This window comes from Humulus lupulus, chromosome 4 (assembly GCF_963169125.1).
Source record: "Humulus lupulus chromosome 4, drHumLupu1.1, whole genome shotgun sequence".
Taxonomy (NCBI): Eukaryota; Viridiplantae; Streptophyta; class Magnoliopsida; order Rosales; family Cannabaceae; genus Humulus; species Humulus lupulus.
Genome location: NC_084796.1, coordinates 9,857,030 through 9,877,813, shown reverse-complemented (window position 1 = coordinate 9,877,813; position 20,784 = coordinate 9,857,030). Strand labels below are relative to the sequence as shown.

The following is a 20,784-nucleotide window of genomic DNA, read 5'->3' as shown; positions in this document are numbered from 1 at the left end:
CGACCTTTTTGTGGGTTATTTCAGTTATCAGTGAGATGTTTGTAATAAAGTGTGAAGTTATGTTTTGAAAATAAATTGGGTTATTTAATACTTATGTATAATATGTTTGAGACACACTTTATGTTTAATGTAAATAAGGTGAAATAAGTTTTCAAGTTTTAAAAAAAAAAAAAAAAAAAAAAAAAAATATGTCCAGACTTCCGCAGAAATAAATTATGATATAGTTTTAAAATGTAACACCTCAAATATGGTTTTTAACTAAAATAAGTGAGGGTGTTACAAGTTGGTATCAGAGCGCCATGGTTAAAATGTTCTTGTAGACCGTTCATATGTACACATTGAGGAAAGGATAATGCTCAGTTCATCTGTAAGTTTTATGTGTGCATTTATTATGTGCTGGTTGCATGCATCATGTGCTTTATTGGCTAAATGACATAAGTTATGGACATTTTGTCTTAAAAGATATATAATAACACAGATGGATCATGAACATGGTATGGGGGCTACTGAAGGCTCTTGCAGCAATAAATATGAACAAGAAATGGCTCAACTTCGAGCGGTGGTGAATAGACAGGCTGAACAAATTGAGAAGTTGTTAGCAGAACAACGACAAAGGCAAGCACCAACACCACCTATTGAAACTCCAACACCTCCACAAGCTCCACCTCCACAAGCTCCACCTGCAGTGCACCCCATGGAACCATTATATGAACGGTTCCGAAAACAACGCCCACCAGTATTTGAAGGTAGCACTGACCCACTTGACGCACAAGACTGGAAGAGTTCTTTAGAAGACATCTTTGAGTTCATGCAACTAAGTGACAGGGAAAAAGTTTCTTGTGCTGCACATACACTTAAAAAGGATGCTAAGATCTGGTGGGAAGTGGTTAAGCAGACTAGAGAAGTGAATCAGATGACTTGGGCAGAATTTGAACTGGTCTTCAATGAGAAGTTTTATAATGAAGCTGTGTTGACTGCCAAAGTAAGTGAGTTCACTAGATTGCAACAGGGGAATCTATCAGTGGCTGAGTACGCCAGGACATTTGACCGGTTAGCCAAGTTTGCACCAGACTTGGTTAACACTGAAACTAGTAGAGTGAATCGCTTCCTGGAGGGTCTACAACCAGAATTGGCTAGAGATGTAGATATGGGACGTACAGGGCCTCTTTCTTATGCTCAGGCTGTGGAGAAAGCTTTGAGAGCTGAACATAGAGAAGAAAAAATAACAAAAGCTAAAGCTGCTACTAGCACGCCTCGTAGAGACACTCCATTCAACAAAGAACAAAGCCGCTTTCACAATGACAACAAAAGAGGGGCCCAGAATTTCCAATTTAGACAAGGACAGAATAAGAAATTTAAAGGAGGTCAGCAAAACAGGCAACCTGGATTCCAACAAATGCCACGATGTCAAACTTGTGGAAAGAATCATTTCGGGGAGTGCAGGCTTCTAACTAAGAGCTGCTTCAAATGTGGCAAGGGGGATCATTTTATCAAAGATTGTCCATTGATGAAGAACCAACAAATGAAGGATGAACCTCAGAGGACAAATGCTAGGGTGTTCACGATTACTCAGGCTGATGCTGATACCAACAACTCTGTTGTGTCAGGTGATATTTTTGCATCTGGTATTCTCACTCATGCATTAATAGATTCAGGTGCCACGCATTCATTTGCATCATTGACATATGTAAAAAGGTTGGGTGGATCGTGTGAAAAATTGTCAGAAGTTTTTAGTACAATGTTACCATCTGGAGAGATTCTGTATTCTACTCATTGGTTGAGGGGGGTTCCTATTTGCATTGATGGTAGGGAATTATATGCTGATCTAATAATGTTAGAGATGGTCGATTATGAGGTGATTTTGGGTATGGATTGGCTTTCAAAGTATAATGCCACTATTGATTGTAGAAGGAAAACAGTGATATTTAAGCCTTCGGAGGAAGATGAGTTTATGTTTACTGGAGCGACATCGAAAGGTTGCATTCCATTAATTTCTGCTATGAAGGCCAGGCGACTGTTGAAAAGTGGATGTGTGGGTTATCTCGCTAGTGTGGTTGACACGTATAAGGAGCAAAAGTTAAAACCGGAAGATGTACCGGTAGTTAGAGATTTCTTAGAAGTATTTCCAGAAGATTTACCGGGATTGCCTCCAGACAGAGAAATTGAATTTGTGATTGAGCTACTTCCTGGTACAGCCCCTGTGTCCAAGGCACCTTATAGAATGGCACCAGCAGAACTAAAGGAATTAAAGATACAGTTGCAAGAACTCCTGGATAAAAAGTTTATCAGGCCTAGTTTTTCACCATGGGGAGCTCCGGTGCTATTTGTGAAGAAAAAGGATGGGACGATGCGAATGTGTATTGATTATAGAGAATTGAACAAGTTGACAATCAAGAATAAGTATCCACTTCCTAGAATTGATGATCTTTTTGATCAATTACAAGGAAGAGGAGTGTTTTCAAAGATTGATTTGAGATCTGGGTATCATCAATTAAAGATTAGAGAAGAGGATGTACCAAAGACCGCATTTCGAACTCGGTATGGCCATTATGAGTTCCTTGTGATGCCATTTGGATTAACTAATGCTCCAGCTGCATTCATGGACTTGATGAACAGGGTGTTTAAGGACTACCTTGATAAGTTTGTAATAGTGTTTATTGATGATATCTTGGTGTATTCTCGATCCCAAGAAGAACATGAGGAACATTTGAGGTTGACGTTGGAGAAATTAAAAGAAAAACAACTCTATGCCAAATTTAAGAAATGTGAATTTTGGCTAGAGAAGGTGGCATTTTTGGGCCATATAGTCTCAAAAGATGGTATTGCGGTGGATCCATCAAAGATTGAAGCTGTTAGTAAGTGGAATAGACCAACAAATGTTTCAGAAGTAAGGAGTTTTCTGGGATTAGCAGGCTATTACCGAAGATTTGTTGAAGGATTTTCCAAGATAGCAATGCCATTGACACAACTCACGAGGAAGAATCATAAGTTTGAATGGACTGAAGCTTGTGAGAAAAGTTTTCAAGATTTGAAGCAAAGATTGGTTTCTGCTCCAGTACTTACTATTCCATCTGGATCAGGAGGACTTGTGATTTATAGTGACGCTTCAAAGCAAGGTTTAGGGTGTGTGTTGATGCAGAATGGCAAAGTCATAGCTTATGCTTCTAGACAATTGAAGGACTATGAACAGAAGTATCCAACACATGATCTGGAGTTGGCAGCAGTTGTTTTTGCACTAAAGATTTGGAGACATTATCTGTATGGTGAGAAGTGCGAAATATATACCGATCATAAAAGTCTCAAGTATTTCTTCACTCAGAAGGAATTAAATATGAGACAAAGGAGATGGTTGGAGCTAGTGAAGGATTATGACTGTCAAATACTTTATCATCCTGGAAAAGCAAATGTAGTTGCAGACGCACTGAGTAGAAAGTCTCATGGTAATGTGTCATTTTTGAGGAAACTGACAAGACCACTTCAGGAGGACATGTGCAGAGCGGAGATTGAGGTGATCACAGGAAGATTATCAGTGATGACTATTCAGTCTACCTTGTTAGAGAGAATCAAACAAGGTCAATGTGAGGATCCTTACTTGGTGGAACAAAAAGGTGAATTGGAAAGTGGGAAGGTCAATGAGTTTAGTGTGTCATGTAATGGGATGCTAAAGTTCAAGGAAAGAGTTTGTGTCCCTAATAATGAGGAGTTGAAGAGAGAAATCCTTACCGAAGCTCACAATACCTTGTATTCAGTACATCCGGGGACGACCAAGATGTTTAATGACTTGAAAAGACACTACTGGTGGCCCAACATGAGAAAGGATGTGGTCGAGTTTGTAGCCAAGTGTTTAACCTGTCAACAAGTGAAAGCTGAACATCAGAAACCTGCTGGTTTACTACAACCAATACGGATACCAGAGTGGAAATGGGAAGAGATTACTATGGATTTTGTAGTTGGATTGCCAAAGACTTCTAAACAACATGATGCTATCTGGGTTATAGTAGACCGATATACCAAATCAGCACACTTTCTTCCGGTACGCATGACTTATACTATGGATCAGTGGGCTGAATTATATGTTCAAGAGGTTGTTAGACTTCATGGAGTGCCAGTATCTATAATTTCAGACCGAGATGCTCGATTTACTTCATTGTTTTGGGAAAGTTTGCAGAGAGCATTGGGCACAAAATTGAAGTTTACTACGGCATATCACCCCCAATCTGATGGACAATCTGAAAGGACCATTCAAACTCTTGAAGATATGCTTCGAGCTTGTGTCCTAGATTTTCAAGGATCATGGGAGAAGTATTTGTGTCTGATAGAGTTTTCTTATAACAATAGCTTTCATGCAACGATTGGTGTAGCACCGTATGAAATGTTATATGGCAGAAAATGCAGATCACCAATTCATTGGGATGAAATGGGAGAAAGAAAGTATCTTGGTCCAGATCTGGTCAGAAGGACAACTGAAGCAGTGGAGAAGATAAGAAAAAGAATGTTAACTGCTCAGAGTAGGCAAAAGAGTTACGCTGATCGAAAGCGAAGAGATGTGGAGTTTAACATTGGGGACAAGGTATTTCTGAAAATTGCCCCTATGAAAGGAGCAATGAGGTTTGGAAAGAAAGGGAAATTAAGCCCAAGATTTATTGGACCTTTTGAAGTATTGGAAAAGGTGGGAAAGGTAGCCTATAGACTGGCATTACCGCCATCACTGTCAAATGTCCACGATGTTTTTCATGTCTCATTATTGAGAAAATACGTGCCAGATCCTTCACATGTGCTAAACTACGAGCCAATAGAAGTTGAACAAGACCTAACATATGAAGAAAAACCAGTGAAAATTCTTGACAGAAAAGAGAAAGAGTTGAGAAATAAGAAGATTTCACTGGTTAAGGTCTTGTGGAGAAGTTCAAACATTGAGGAAATGACATGGGAACGGGAAGATGAAATGAGATCTAAATACCCAGAGCTATTTGGGTAAGAGAAATTTCGAGGACGAAATTTTTATAAGGTGTAGAGGATTGTAGCACCCACATTATTTTGATATATATAGCCAATAATCACATGATTGCATTGCATTACATATCATACAATATGTATAATTTGAGCATATGCATATTCTTATAAGTGTTTTCATGTATAAGTATAAAAGTTGTGTATGTGATGTCTATATGTATGCTCAATATTATTAACCTTGTGGCATTTGAGTTGTCTTTTATGGGTGTTTGATGTGCTCAAGATATAAGAAAGTATGAAAAATATGGACAAGGCATGGAATTAAGTGTTGAAAGTGAGATATAGAAGGCAAAATAGGTTAAGTAGTGGAAAATAGTACAATGTCGATTACTAGTATTTCGGTGTAAAATTGAGTATTTATGGATTTACCAAATGTAATCGAGGTAGGATTAAGGTCTCATTGATGATGTAAAAATGGTTTTAGAACCATTAGATCAATTCTTGATGGGAGGTATACATAATCAGTGGTATGGATGCAAAGTCAAAACGAGCTTAGCATAAGTGTGCTACGCTCGATCGGGTAAGCATAACTATTGGGTATGAAGTCATATGGACCTAAGGTTTGGTGTGAGTGTTTTACACATAAGGATAATAGGCCTAGCAGATGATTAAGTCGAAATTATTGAAGTGATAAGGTTTTCATAAGTCAAAAGGTGAAATGATGAGATGAAAGGTGTCAACTTTTGACAATAAGGCTAAATCATTGAAAATAAGGAATTTTCATCAAACCTTATCACTTTGCACGACCATTATTCTGAAAAACAGAGAGAAAAGAAAACCAAAAACCATTTCTTGGCTGGTTTGAAGAAATTCTAAGGAGATCCAAGTGAAAGCAAAGCCAAAGAAGTAGATTAAGCTTAGTTCTAGCCTTTTTATGGTAAGTTCTTGTACTTGGAAGTTAAACTATGTTTTTGAATTTTTCTGAGAACTTATATATGGTGTTTTATCCTTTTTAAGATATTTCTTGGGGTTTCCAAGTGGTTTGAGGTTTAGAAAAGCTTGAAGAGATTGTTTTCGCCGAAAAGTTGCTCGGTAAGTGAAATTTTGTGTTTTATGAGGTTTTTGGGGTTCTTGGAGTACAAGAAGATTTTTGGTTATTTGATTGAGTTTATAAGAGAGTATATATGTTTATAAATGTTTGAATATATGTGGAGACTCATTTAATTTGGGTGATGATCTAGGAGATAAGAATTTTATCAAAATCGGTATATGATAACTTTATGATGAATCATGTTGGTATTTGGGATATATGGTTATGGCAGGTTAATTGATGTTGATTATTGGTGTATTTTGATATTTGAGGATAGCTAAAATTAAGGGGAAACTCTGTCAAAATTTCCCCAAATGTCTAAGATAAATCTAATGCTCGATCTAGGTGGTTTAAGGCATTTTAGGCATGTTTTGGGTATGAAATTTGATATGAAGTCTTATGGGTATTTTTTAAATGAGAGTTCAATGTATTACTGCCATCATTATGATGAGAAATCCATGCTATTGTCAGGATAAGCACATCAATACCTAAGACATCACTTGTTACACGGTGAAATATATTGTGGACAAAAGGTAAGTAAAGTACTCAACTGCAACACAAGAATTATGTGGTATGTGAAAGCATGCATTATATGAATATTTTGTGAGTAAGTGGTATTAACATACAGTGACACTTCATCATAAATTTGTATGCATGGCATAATAGTGATATGGTAAATTATTATATGATATAAGACCATGCATGATATTATGATGATTAATTATATAATGCCTTTGCAAGTTTTGTGCAACATAAAAGAAAGTTGTAATAAGAAGTTTAAGTTCAGTGCCACTGTTTTGAAAAGGCAAATGAAAGTGTTAATAAGTGTAAACGGAGGCCTATAGTAGGCTTATAGTGGCTGCCCAATAATTTGGGCTAGGTTTAGTGAACCAATTATATTGTTTGCCATATTTCCGTTTTTATTCTCCTCCATATGAGTTATTGTTATATGTATTGACACCACAGTGTGTGGCCGCCTTAACTCTTGAGCCTGACGGGGCAACGATGGAATAAGGTTTTTAATGTGCCCTACTGTGGTGAAGGCTAGCCGGAGGAGAACCCATGGGATTTTGTATTATATGTGTAACAAGCCCTGCAGGCATTGACCAATTCAAACAGTGTGCACAATATTAAGGGGCCCAAAATTTAAAAAGAAGTTGTATATGTCCATTGATATTGGGTAATCATTAGCATTGCATGCATTACTTTGCTTACTGAGCTTTAGGCTCACAGTTGTCTTGTGTTGCAGGTAGAGAAAGAAATATGTGAATGATATGAGGAGAACTGAAGCATGGTCCTGACCCTGATTTGTACATATGAACACATCGACCTTTTTGTGGGTTATTTCAGTTATCAGTGAGATGTTTGTAATAAAGTGTGAAGTTATGTTTTGAAAATAAATTGGGTTATTTAATACTTATGTATAATATGTTTGAGACACACTTTATGTTTAATGTAAATAAGGTGAAATAAGTTTTCAAGTTTTAAAAAAAAAAAAAAAAAAATATGTCCAGACTTCCGCAGAAATAAATTATGATATAGTTTTAAAATGTAACACCTCAAATATGGTTTTTAACTAAAATAAATGAGGGTGTTACAGTCTCCTACCTGAAACTCCACGTTCCTGCACTTGGGATCAGCATAGCTCTTCTGTCTACTCTGAGAAGCAATCATTCTAGCTCTAATCTTCTCTATAGCCTCACTGGTCCTTTGAACTGCATCAGGACCTAAGTACCTCCTTTCTCCTGTCTCATCCCAATGGATGGGAGATCTGCACTTCCTACCATATAGCATCCCGTGACAGTCAGAATCCCGTGACAGTCAGAATCCCGTGATCCGTAAGGGGAAAGACCGGGTAAGCTGTGCAATCCCACACCGCCTGGGGAAGGTCAAGTGTAATGATTCTAAGACTGTGTAGGTATGGGACTACACAGTTGAAGAGGGCTTAAATGGATTGATGGGTACTACCTATATCAGGAAGGTGCATCTTCTTTTCGGTAGCCCATCACTTGAGAACTCCATGGTTAAGCGTGCTTGGCCTGGAGTAATCTAGGGATGGGTGACCTCCTGGGAAGTTTTTCCAGGAAGTGTGCGAGTGAGGACAAAGCACGCTGGAAAGACTTGTCTTGGTTTGTAGGGCCAGTCGTCATTCCAGAAAGCAGCCATAGTGATGTGGGGCATCACATAATGGTATCAGAGCCTTGACCCAGCCGGAAGTGTGGCCGACGGGGACGTCGGGCCCGTAAGGGGGGGTGATTGTGACAGTCAGAATCCCGTGATCCGTAAGGGGAAAGACCGGGTAAGCTGTGCAATCCCACACCGCCTGGGGAAGGTCAAGTGTAATGATTCTAAGACTGTGTAGGTATGGGACTACACAGTTGAAGATGGCTTAAATGGATTGATGGGTACTACCTATATCAGGAAGGTGTATCTTCTTTTCGGTAGCCCATCACTTGAGAACTCCATGGTTAAGCGTGCTTGGCCTGGAGTAATCTAGGGATGGGTGACCTCCTGGGAAGTTTTCTCAGGAAGTGTGCGAGTGAGGACAAAGCACGCTGGGGGGCGTCACAAGTTTGATTGACTTTATAATTATAATTTTTCTCATTAAAGTTAAACTATAAAAGGGATAATTCTTTGGTAAGACATAAAAAATAAAAAATGTCTCATCTATTATTTTATATTTTTGACATTTGGTAAAATTATAGCTCAATTTTTTTTCATGACAATGTATATTATAATTATAGCAAATATCTCATCAATTTTCGAGAAATTCCGAATAATTTACAGTATTCAAATCAGAGTTCAAATAGTCAATTACACTCGTAATTAATTTTTTTTTATACGCATAAAAAACAGATGTTGTTTGAACTCTTATTTGTGCACTATAAATTAGTCGGAATTTATTAAAATTTGATGGGATGAATACTATAACTATAATATACACTGTCATGAAAAAATAATTCAATTATAATTTTTTTAAATACTTGAAATAGAAATTGTCTCTACTATAGGAACATTTTCTATGCATCTACTGTAGAAGTATCTAAAATATATATAAAATGAGATAGAATCCGGACCCACATTCTTTGAAATACATATAAAAAAAATTATGTATTATTTAGTAGTAAGTAAAGTAATTACTCATCTTATAAATGCATAAATAATTTTTTGTTTTAAGGAAATAGAATATAGTCTATGATGTTATGGATAAAATAATATTCTTATATTCTCTTAATGTGAAAATTTTATATTAATTTATTAGTCATAATTGATATAATTATTTCTATACATAATTTATATTTCTACTACGCAATTTTATATATGCAAACCTTTCGAGGTTGTATACCTAACAAGAGGTCAGTTAAATATAAAACATAATTTTGTATACATAAATATATTTTGTACTTAACACAATTAATTTAATTTAAATTACATTTTATAAAAGTTTTATTTAAAAATATAATATATTGTCAATATATAAATATATAATTATATTCTATTAAATATAGACTCTATTTTTACGGATTTTCTACATGCAAATATGCACGTTTATTTACAAGTAATATAATGTAAAAAAGGTCGAACTCATAAAGACTGTTATCAAGTACCAATCATTAATCATAATATTCTATTTGATTAACGATAATTTGATTATAAAAATTAAGTAAAATTATTGAAATAAGAACGTAATTGCAAGAATAAAAGATAGCAAATGAAATAGAATTCAATAATTAAATGAACTAGAGAAATTAACTTCATCTACCATACACTTTATATTTGAGTAACACAAATTATACTATTCAATTCACTCTCGTGATAGCAAGTCAACAAAAGTAACTTATATTCGTACTAGGATATATAAGTCTCAACCTTATGTAAATTTTCTACATTTTCTGTGATAAATGAACATAAGATAGGCATTAAATAAGACAACCCTAAAGCTACACAGACCAAATAGGTACTCTCGTCCTATAATGAAATCTATGTCTATTCAATTACATCATAATCAATTCTTACTTCTCAGATTTCGAATCAAAATCATGTAATAGATGGCCAGTCAATCACAATCATTTAGCATAAATTCGAATAGATCACAAGACAGAATAGAAATCATAAAACTTGCATTAATTCAAAATAAAGTTCCAGGAGAATCCATTAATACCCTAGAAAAAGAGTTTAATTAATGAAAAAATTCATAATAACCATAGAAGAATTAAAAAACATCCAAATTACAGAAATTAGAAGTAGAAAAGAAGAAAAACTATGATGAGTTCTTTGATTTCACTTGCAATCCTCCAATATGTGCTTATCTCTGTCTCCTAGGGTTAACCTCTTTTTAAAAATGTCATTAAGAAAGATTGTATAGTCCCTAATTAATTTTGTGCGAAAGGACAAAATTTCCCTTGAAAAATATCCTAAATTTTGCTTTCGTACAGACTGGCATTGCGGCTCCATCTAATAGCATTGCAGCTCTAGGTTGCTTCGAGTTCCAGATTTTGTCTCTGGAGTTTGTAGCGTCGCAACTCTTCCTGGTAGCGCCGTAGCTCTAATTCCCATTTTAATAGAGCCTCAACTCTGTCTCCCTAGCGCCTAGGCGCTAACTATGGCTGATTTTTTGCATTCTTTGTAACTCTTAGGGTCGCGGCTCTACACCTTAGAGTTCACTAAATTACCAATTTGACCCCTGGTTTCGCCCAGTTTCCATCCCTTAGCCCATTTAACACATTTTCTTCAAGAATTAAGCGTGTTTCCTCAATTTCAAGTTATTTCCTTAATGGCAACACCTAAATCTGAAAACACAATAAACACCCGTATAATATTGCACAAAACCAAATAAAAGACTGAAATTGCATTTTAAAACACGCCATCAAAACATACAAAAACTAATCCTAACGTGCATCAAGTCATGTAAATACTCCTTAAATCTCAAGACTCAAGTTGTGAGTGGTCTTAATTCATACGAGCCTTAACATGCTCACTATATTTAATGTTATGTTTCCAAGATATCTTTCATTAATTAAAATAAACATTAATGCAAAACGAATGCACTACATAATATAGGTACATATAATTTAGAAAAAGTATTCAGTGATATTTTTTTAGAGGAATTGGTTGTAAAATTCTATTATCTTTATATTACTCTCATTATTTATTTTTTGTGGCTAAACCTCCCGAACACCGTTCTATTAGCAAATCTACAGTCTTGTTAGTTCCAAACTGTTATCAGCCAACGAGGAAACGGATATCCATAATCTATTGGACCACTTGTTTAATACTTAATTATTTATTTCAAAAATTATTTTTAAAATAAATTTAATTAATAAAAAAAGTTTTGAAATTGAAAAAACTAAAACAATTTAAACATTATTAAAATTAAAAAAAAAAACAAATAACTTTTACATTCCCTAAACTATTAACCCCTCCAAGGAGGGACGGACGCACAACATAGCAAAGGAGGGCCTTGGCCCTTCCCAAATTTTTGAGAAAAAAAATTATAGTATTTTTTTCAATATTTTTCACCAATTTTCTTAAAAAATTACATTTTTGTCCCCAATTGTCTTCAAAATGTACATTTTGGCCCCCTCAAACTTTGCCTCTTGCTCCGTCCCCGCCTCCAAGTTTTGTCCCCAAAACTTTTTGGTGTTGCATAAATACCCTTAAAGTATTTGAGACAACTGAAAAATACCCTACTGCTATTTTTTTAATAGAACTCTAACGTGATTTTGTTTTAAAATGTCAAAATATATTTTCACAATTGGTGGGAACTCTTAACTTAGTAACTAATTATAAAAATAATATATATGTATAATATTACTAGTTTTCTTATGGAGAAAGAAAAGATTAAAGAATCTTTCACATTTAAAAACCAATTCTTCTTATTTCTCCAAATATTTCTTGAAGACAAGCAATGATGAGATTTATTCATGGAATAAGGAGTTCAAGAAAATGAAGTTTATATTGTAAATCACTATTACAAAAAAAAAAAAAAAGTTTTTCTCTGCAGGAGTAAACACTAACGCTAATACGGTCATTAGTTGGGAATGATGTCATATTAATATAAGAATGTGGGAACCATATATATGCAAATAATATGAGAATTTCATAGATGTTATCTCTCTAATATTATAATATGAATGAAAACAGAAGAATGATGTAATTAAGTTGATCTAAAGTACTTTTGATTGTGATAGCATAGGTCGAGTAGTATTAGTAGGTGATTTGTCATCAAGGTCAACCTCCATGGTGTTTAAACTCGAAGACGAGTAATAATGGTTATTACCAGACACATTAGCAGCAATATCACTCACTATGCTGCTAACATCACTGAATCTCCAGTCAGAGAAGTAGCCAGGTCTTGACATTTTTTGGTTTACTTCAACATCACCCAAAAGCATTGCCACCACTCGAGACATTGGTGGCCGAGCAAACGGTGATGTTTGGGTGCATAAAAGAGCTATTTCTACCACTCTCACTACTTCTTCCTCCTTAAACTCCGATGACAGTGTTAAATCCACCAATTCAACTTCACGTTTTCGTTCATGCAAGTTCCAAGCCTATGGGAAATAATATAATATAATATAATATTCAATCAAGGATAGATTTTATGAATTTTTGTAAGTGTTACTAGAGTCCTATATTTGTTTACTTAATCTACCACTTAGTAATAGAATGACAAGAACACAAAAATCTTTAAGGAGCATAAAATATATAACTTTCGTTACCCATTCAAGAAGATAAACTTTTTCTTGTTCCAAGGTCAGATCAGAGCGGGGACGGCCACAAACAATCTCAAGCGCCACAACACCAAAGGCAAACACATCAGCCTTCTCTGTTAGGTGCCCACTCATAGCGTACTCAGGAGCAAGATAACCACTGCATTGTTTCAATTACTTCACAAATATTACAAACGTAGTAGAAACACAAAATGCAACTAAAATTTCTTGAAGATTGATCTTACAATGTCCCAGCAACGCAGGTGCTTATGTGAGTCTTTTTATCATCATAAAACTTTGCCAAACCAAAATCTGATATTTTGGGATTGAGATTAGAGTCCAGCAGAATGTTGCTGGCTTTTATATCTCTGTGGACAATTCTAATGTGTGATTCCTCATGAAGATAACTTAGACCTCTTGCTACTCCTAAGCAAATGTTGAAACGTGTTGCCCAATCCAGCTTCAAACTGTGGTCTACCTCATGTGCCAGCCATAAATATATCAGATTTTATTGGTGATTTTATAATTTGTTATTTGTATGCTGTTAATTTGAAACATGCATGTATGTATTTGTATATATACAACAGTATTAATGATATTTCATACCAAATAATGCTCGATCAAGACTTTTGTTCTCCAAGTACTCGTAAACAAGAAGTCGCTTATCTCCTTCAAGGCAGCAACCATACAATTTCACTAGGTGACGATGTTGCACAGCAGATATGGTAGCAATCTCAGCTATAAACTGACTTTTTCCATGATGGGATGTCACTGACAATTGCTTTATGGCTACTACTCTTCCATCTTCAAGTGTTCCCTGCAGAACAGTACAAAATGATTATGAACAGATGTTGAGAGAGAGGTTAGAAAGTCTACCTAAAAATTTGTTCCAACTACTAAATGCAATATGGAACATTACATGACAATTCTTGACTTGGGCAATTGAATTTTGATTAGAGAAATGAATTACCTTGTAGACAATTCCAAATCCTCCCTCTCCCAACTTGTTAGCAGAACTGAAGTCATTAGTAGCCATCTTTAGCTCAGCATAACTGAAAGTAAATGGTTTAACATCCATCCCTAAAAGCTCTGCATGCAAACCAAACATAAGGTAATACACATCATATACATTTTCAAACACGTTGAAGTGTACTGATCTCTCTGTTACAAGCCATATTATTGCAGTTTTTTTAACATTTGGGACAGCTGGATGGCATTAAGATTTTAGGAATACAATTTTGTACCAATAATAAGAATACCTTCGTTGTTGTAGTTGTTTTGAGACTTCTTTTTTCTTTGAAGAAAATATAGAATTCCCAACACACAGAAAAATATTGAAACCCCAATACCAACAGAAGCCCCTACAATCAGATCAGTCCTCTTGTTCTTCTTAGTTGGAGGTCCTAAAATCAGATCAGTCCCATTATCCGTCTTGGTTGGAGGTATGTTACTGACTGTGGGAATGAAATCTGCATGATGGAAGTTCAATAATCAACTCAAGAATTAAACTTTTATGGGAAGAAAACTGACTTTAAGGATTGCATCCAAAATATTTCACCACATATTACCTGGGCTAGCACTGATGGCTGAAATAGAGGAACCATAAGTACCTTGCGCAGGTATGCAGCAAGTTCCTTTTCCAGCCCAAAAAAGATGGATTTCAAGGTAGTTCTCTGATACTCTAACCTTATAGGTTTTTGAAATAAATCGAGGATAAACTCCACCAGCTTCCTTTCGCATATCGAAATCCTTCAAAACAAGCTTCCCCTGCAACATACATAGGCATGAGGATAAAAAACACAGTATTGATGATAATGAGATTACATGGATCAGCTACAAGAGCTTGAGAAGGCTATACAAAGGTATACATGCTTTTTTAAAAAGAAACAAACACTAGTATTAATGATAGAAAGGTACAAAAATGCTGAAAATAAAAATCAGTCTAGAAAAGATTACAACAACAAACAAATTGTAACAAATTGGTAGGAAAAAGCCTTTTTAAGTGAAGGATTGGATCTCGACCTTAAAGCAATCATTTTCTATGTAAGGTTAGTGTATTTCCCATATTATTTCAATGTCATAAAAAAAAAATCTTCTATTTATATAACCTTATAGCCCTAGCAAATAGCCATGAATGCCACAGTGCATAAAAGAGAAATCACAGTGCTCAAATAAATCGTTCCTTTTGCAAAGTACACACCAACCAGGAGATACAGATTGATAAGGCCTTCTTTTCTGTAACACCTCATTGGCACTCACATGATCCCAAAACAGAAGCCACAAGAACACCTTTACTTTAGATGGAGGACATTATATAAAATCAAAGACCAACTTGTGGAAAATCATGAGCCTTCCTTCAGGCATACAAATGCCAATTTATTGCAAATGAATAAACCAGACCTATCTCCAAACTAAACCCTCCTATCTTCTATCCCTTCAAAACTAACAAAAAGTATATATGCTGAATATAGTAAGGGGAAACCCAAGGCTGGATCACCTTTGCCACCTTATAATAAGACTACTAAGAAATCATGGTTGACCCATAGTTATAGACTCCTAATGAAAGACCATAAAAGATAAAAAAATAATACTTGAAATTACTGTGTTATTCAGTGAATGGAAAGAAATACTTTACAGTACTAGCTGAAAACTCCCCTAATAGAGCCAGCTCCACTCACAAGACTTTCACAATAATTACCTATAGACCCTACCTCTCTCACCTCCGGATTCTCTCCTCTAATACCCTGATCGACCTTCATCATCTAAGGCTAAACTTCTCCCACCTGGACATCATTTGTCCATTTCAACCAGATTGAAATAAGCTTTCCAAAAGACCCCTCTCCTTCACACTACTGCACAGCACACAAAAAGGCTACCACTGTCCCTTCTTATTAAGCACAGCATATGTGAATCTAATATGAGGTCTATCACATAACTCCAGGACTAGTAGAGAAAAGAGGACCAAGGACCTGCATGCATTGCAGAAAGTAGAATTGGACAGAGTAAAATCTGCATCCAAAATCTGACTGAAATCATGCATATAGCCCAGGGAAGCATTATTGTAAACAAAATGTTTTAACATATATTAGGCTTGAATCAATGTTCTTCTCAAACAACTTGTATAGGGCCAAAAAGGAAGTATGTAGAAATTAGCGAACATAAAAAAAAAAACTATGTTAGTAAATATCAGAATATTCAGATTTTTGAAAATTAACTGGAATCATATGTAAGAATTTGCAAAGATATCTGGGGAGAAGCTATGATCAAGTACCACAAAAAGAACCCAATTGACAAACTTTTTAGCTTAGACAGTGTTCAGAAAACAACTTCTGAAATCAATTCAAATATATAATACTCACTTGGATATAAATATCAAATACACGCCTCCCATTACTTTTCCAGGAAGAAGAGGTTAGTGAAGCTGTTTCTGCAAATTCAAGGTTTACGGTGTAGGCACCATTCTCAAGGCCAAGACCATAATATCGTAGTGATGAAGCAGAAAGCCTTGATGTCTGGAAAAGTGCTGATTCTAAAGTATAACTCGCATTATTGTTCCCGGAAAAGCTTCCAACATTGCTAACCGCCCACCTCTCAGTGCTGCTAACATAATAAGTAGCTGGACCAAGAGTTTCATTGTCTCTTTCATATAAAATACCATTAGAAGGAGTCATTTCAGGACCGCCGCAGTTAATCCCAAAGTTATAATCTGTACCAAAGAACTAGTAATCATTAAACATTTCAAGAATGATGATGGCAAGAGTTGTTAAGATTTATTTTTCCTTAATACAAAGTCATGTCTTCTCCTCTCTAAGTGATAAGATAAACTGAAATTTAAATCATACTCACAGATGCCTTTGCCTCGATTGCAGGGAAAGTTCTGCTGAAGGCAATTCAACCCCGATGGAAGAACACTGAAATAAACAAAAAGATATGTACCACCTAGTTACTTTCCTAAATTAAAAGAGGGGTTTATTGTCAAACACCAGCAACTGAGCCATTTTTGAATTCGGAACAATAATTAAAGAGAGAAGTATGTTAAAATTCTTTAGAGGGCTGAAATAAAAGCCTATGATGCAAGCTATATAACCCTCAAAACACAAGACCGAGAGTCAAAAATGGGAGAAGCTATCATGTTAAGGAAATTAATTAAAGAATGAAAAGTAATTAAGGACACCGTGCATAGAATCACCTCTTCTTTAAACTTTTTATATTGAAGTTGCTTCCTCCTCCCACTAAATTCCTGCATATTATACTCAAACACAAGATAGAAAGATTGCTAGTTTCTTCTCATATGTAGAATCAAGTGTTGTATTAACTTTGATAAAAAGACAAGCATCTTACAAGGGGAATAAACAGAACAAATGAAATGGAAAAGTAAAAGGAAGGCTTACAGCTGTAAGTTTTCTTGATTGACCCAAGAAGGGAGGTTTCCCACTAAATTGTTGTATGACAAATCTCTATGAAGCATAACATAGCAACATATCTATTACGTTGTCCATTGTGTAATAAACATCTACCACAGCCTTTGTTCAAGCAAAGGCAGCAAAAAAATCACATTTATAGAATATATACTTACATAACATGAAGAGAGGTTTTTTTTTGTTGAGGCAGGGTACCAGTTAAGCTATTATTTCCAAGAAATCTGATTAAAAGGAACAAAATTGATGCTCTAACATATCAATAACTCCTGTTAGGAAGTAGTGATGCAAAAAAAAAAAAAAGACATGAAATACTACAGAATTGAGAGTGAACTCATGGTGAAAAGAGAATCTGGAATTTGTCCATTTATATTGTTGAAGCTCAAATCACTGCAAATATAAAAGTACAACTTCATGAAACAACATTGAAATGTAGGAAATACTATGAATAATTAATAAAAAAAGTAAGGAGGATAGTTCAGGGTGGTATATTTGAGTCCCTAAAGTAGCTTACAGCTGTATCAACTGTTGGTAGTCTCCAATATTTAGAGGAATTGAGTCGGCGATGTTGTTATTCCTCAGTATTCTGCGAGTTGCATTAAAAAATTGTTACATTATATTGCAAAAACAGAAAAATAAATGTATTATCATATAAGAAGCATATGATTATGTGAGGAGAAACATATTACTTACAAGATAATTAGAGACTTCATATCCTTGATAAATGCAAGAGAAGAACTTACATTAGATATTTCACTTAACCGCCTACATATCATTCACACTCAAGATTGTTAGCTTTAAAAATTTGCATATAAATATGAAAGTGACTATTAAGTATGGTACTCACAAGTCTTTTAGAGAAGTTAGATTTGCGAATGTTGATGGTATAGGTCCTTCAAAAGAGTTTCCTTGAAGCCTCCTGAAGGAACATAGTCAAGGAACTAACAATTGTTAATATTGTGATAAATTAAGTAGTGCCATCAACATACTTACATAAATGAATACAAAAAAAAAAAAAAAAAAAAACCGCTCAGCTTGACTTACAATGTATTAAGATTTGTCCAATTTCCTATGAAGTCAGGTATCTTTCCTGTGAATTCATTGTCTGATGCCCACCTGCAGAAAGTTAATATATAGATATAGATCCTGCAATGTTATATAATAGCATCTCTACTTAATCATGAGGTAGAAGAAACAGTTTACAATGTTTGCATGCTTTGGAGATTTGCAAATGTTGAAGGTATCTCTCCACTAAATCCAGCACTGTCAATGTAACTGTCAAATAAACAAGTAAATACAAAGAAGACAGAATATGACCAATTTACAACTGCAATCAATAGTTGAATAGATAATCCAGCCATGAAGAGAACTTCTTAAAATCTTTGAAAATTAAAGAAACGAAACTAGACGTAATGTTACCAAACTTACAGTTGTTCTAATTTGTTTAAATTCCCTAGTTCTGGCGGCAGCGGACCAAAGAAGTTGTTTGATACAAGGGATCTACATACAAAGTTATTTCAAAAGATTAATGTCAACAATATCTTAAACAATGAAGGAGAAGACAATAATATGATGAAATTGGACATAGGAAATCTCAGGATATGAAATTTAAGAATGCCTTCAACTTACACACTTAATAGCTCAGTAAGTTGTCCCAATTCCTTTGGTAGCTCCCCTGACAGTGCATTTATGCCTAAGCTCCTAGTATTTGCCAAATTAAAAAACAACAACAAAAGTTAAATAAAGAAGTAACATAACATATTAATCTTGTTCTTTCAATGCTCAAATTTTAGGTTGGCTTACAAGTATTGCATCTTAGTGAGGTTTCCAATTGATGGAGAAAGAGAGCCTGTCAAGAAATTCTGGGCCAAATTCCTACAACAGATGGAATAAACCAAGTATATATACTCTAAGTTAAGTCATGACTCATGACCACATTGCATGTTAAAATGTTGTAGTAAAGAGATGATTGAGCACTATAAAAAGGTCCAATAAACTCATACAGATTGAAGAGGAAGGTTAGACTCCATAGCTCTTCTGGAATTGGACCAACAGCATCCAGTGCATAAACTTTCCTGTAAACAAGTTTTGATCACCAAAGTCAATATATGTGCCATTGCTAGTGTAGCTGCTTAGATTATAAATATATATATATATATATTTATATGTTTCAAGTATCATATTAAAAAATATATAGACTCGTATAATGTTCTTGATGATAAGTGTGATTTAACATATGTAAGAGTCTTATACTATATTCCGACATACAGTTGAGTAATGTGGCAGAGAGAGCTATTGTTGAAAGAGCAGTCGCATTTGATAAAGGGGTTAAAAGTGACATCGTCGAAGCTGGAATCGTCTACGGCGGCACCACTGCACGGGTCCCCAGTTGTATTCCATTGTTGGGTGTTAGCCTTTATCTTCCATTGGTTAAAAATAGAATTCAAAGCTCTCACTGCATGTAAACCAAATAATCAAAACATAAGTATACAAGTCAAAATCAAAAGAAGGTGGATAAAGGAAGAACCCGTATTCTTTGGTGAGCTCCTTGGCGGTTTGTGAATTTTTTATATGCATTTATTACTATTGCTATTGGTGAAAGCTATCTCTTGAATATGTCATCTCTGACTAAAGAAAATTATAATTTTTTTAAAAACAAAAAAAACAAAAGTTAACCAACCAAAGTTATGTAAGTTCACATTTGATGTTCAAGACAGCTAAAGGTTGAAGCCTTTTTCTTCATCACCAGTAGTTTCATATAAGGCATTCTAAAATCATCAATAAACTAACACATGTGTGTGTGTGTGTAAATTCAAGTAAAAATGGAAGAGGAAATACAAAGAACTTGTAAACCCAGTTCTTGTATGGTGTGAATACACCACAACCATTCATCAATTCTCAGCCTCTGCAAAATTGTTCTTACCAAGTTGCAATAATAGAACAATAAATAAAGGCTTCAACTTTACTGAAATTTCACTTCTTTCATGAGAGACAGAGAGAGAGAGAGAGAGAGAGAGTATTCATATACATATATATATAAACAAATATACCTTCAGAGGGATCAGTAGTGGGTTGAGTTCCATTCTGGGCTCTTGCAAAAGGAGCAAGAACAAAGATAATTGCAACAAAGAAAGTGAAAACAGTAAAAGCAGCTCCAGCTGGTGAAGATGAAGAAGCTCCAGACATGAGCTTAGTTTTTCTGAGTCACAACCCAACCAACTGGTGCCTAAGTTTAATAATATGAAAACTATTGGAATAAACTCAAAGAGGAGAATGAAATAACATAAGTAAGAAAGAGTCTAGATATAGATAGGCAAACCAAAAGGCCCTCAAAATTGTATATGAAATGCATCAAATTGGTCCTTTCTTTTGTAATCTATTCCTTGAATTTGGTGAAATACATATAGTACTATTACAACTAGGATAATAACAAAACCATATTCTTCATTAACTATTGATTCTAAATTAGAACATTTTGTTTGGAGAAAATATGGTGCGATTTGTTATATTATTATATTAACACGTAACTACAAAAAAAAAAAAACAATTCATATTTGTTATAGTTTTTAGTTGGAATTGATAATTAATTTTATAAAAAATCACATAAATA

The 20,784-nt window shown here is 34.8% G+C and overlaps 1 protein-coding gene across 2 annotated transcripts; it reads right to left on the bottom strand.

Annotated features, from left to right (window-relative positions):
- Positions 1-12,093: 12,093 nt before the first annotated feature.
- On the bottom strand, positions 12,094-20,519 carry LOC133829939 (probable LRR receptor-like serine/threonine-protein kinase At1g56140). 2 transcript variants are annotated; one of them, XM_062259782.1, is made up of 24 exons: positions 20,225-20,519; positions 19,443-19,629; positions 19,178-19,249; positions 18,978-19,049; positions 18,804-18,875; positions 18,603-18,674; positions 18,378-18,449; positions 18,219-18,290; positions 18,022-18,093; positions 17,868-17,939; positions 17,689-17,760; positions 17,493-17,564; positions 17,333-17,398; positions 17,148-17,213; positions 16,946-16,996; positions 16,603-16,667; positions 16,116-16,462; positions 14,325-14,523; positions 14,016-14,225; positions 13,727-13,845; positions 13,363-13,573; positions 13,002-13,230; positions 12,766-12,916; positions 12,094-12,597 (listed from the first exon to the last, which is right to left on the bottom strand). In XM_062259782.1, exons 1-24 carry the CDS (start codon positions 20,358-20,360, stop codon positions 12,211-12,213), a joined length of 3,144 nt encoding a protein of 1,047 aa, XP_062115766.1. In that variant the 5' UTR covers positions 20,361-20,519; the 3' UTR covers positions 12,094-12,210. The 2 variants fall into 2 exon arrangements, with proteins under 2 accessions (XP_062115766.1, XP_062115767.1); XM_062259783.1 differs by lacking the exons at positions 13,727-13,845; positions 14,016-14,225; positions 14,325-14,523 and having other exon boundaries at positions 20,225-20,518.
- Positions 20,520-20,784: the final 265 nt, after the last annotated feature.

What these genes read in the sequence shown, in the direction of transcription:
- LOC133829939 (XM_062259782.1), bottom strand. Translation starts at nt 20,360, where the DNA reads ATGTCTGGAGCTTCTTCATCTTCACCAGCTGGAGCTGCTTTTACTGTT. An exon ending in ATGAAGTCTCTAATTATCTT is followed by an intron (nt 17,761 to 17,867) that starts GTAAGTAATATG and finishes TGCAACTCGCAG; the next exon opens with AATACTGAGGAATAACAACA. An exon ending in AAAACCTCTCTTCATGTTAT is followed by an intron (nt 17,214 to 17,332) that starts GTAAGTATATAT and finishes TATGCTTCATAG; the next exon opens with AGATTTGTCATACAACAATT.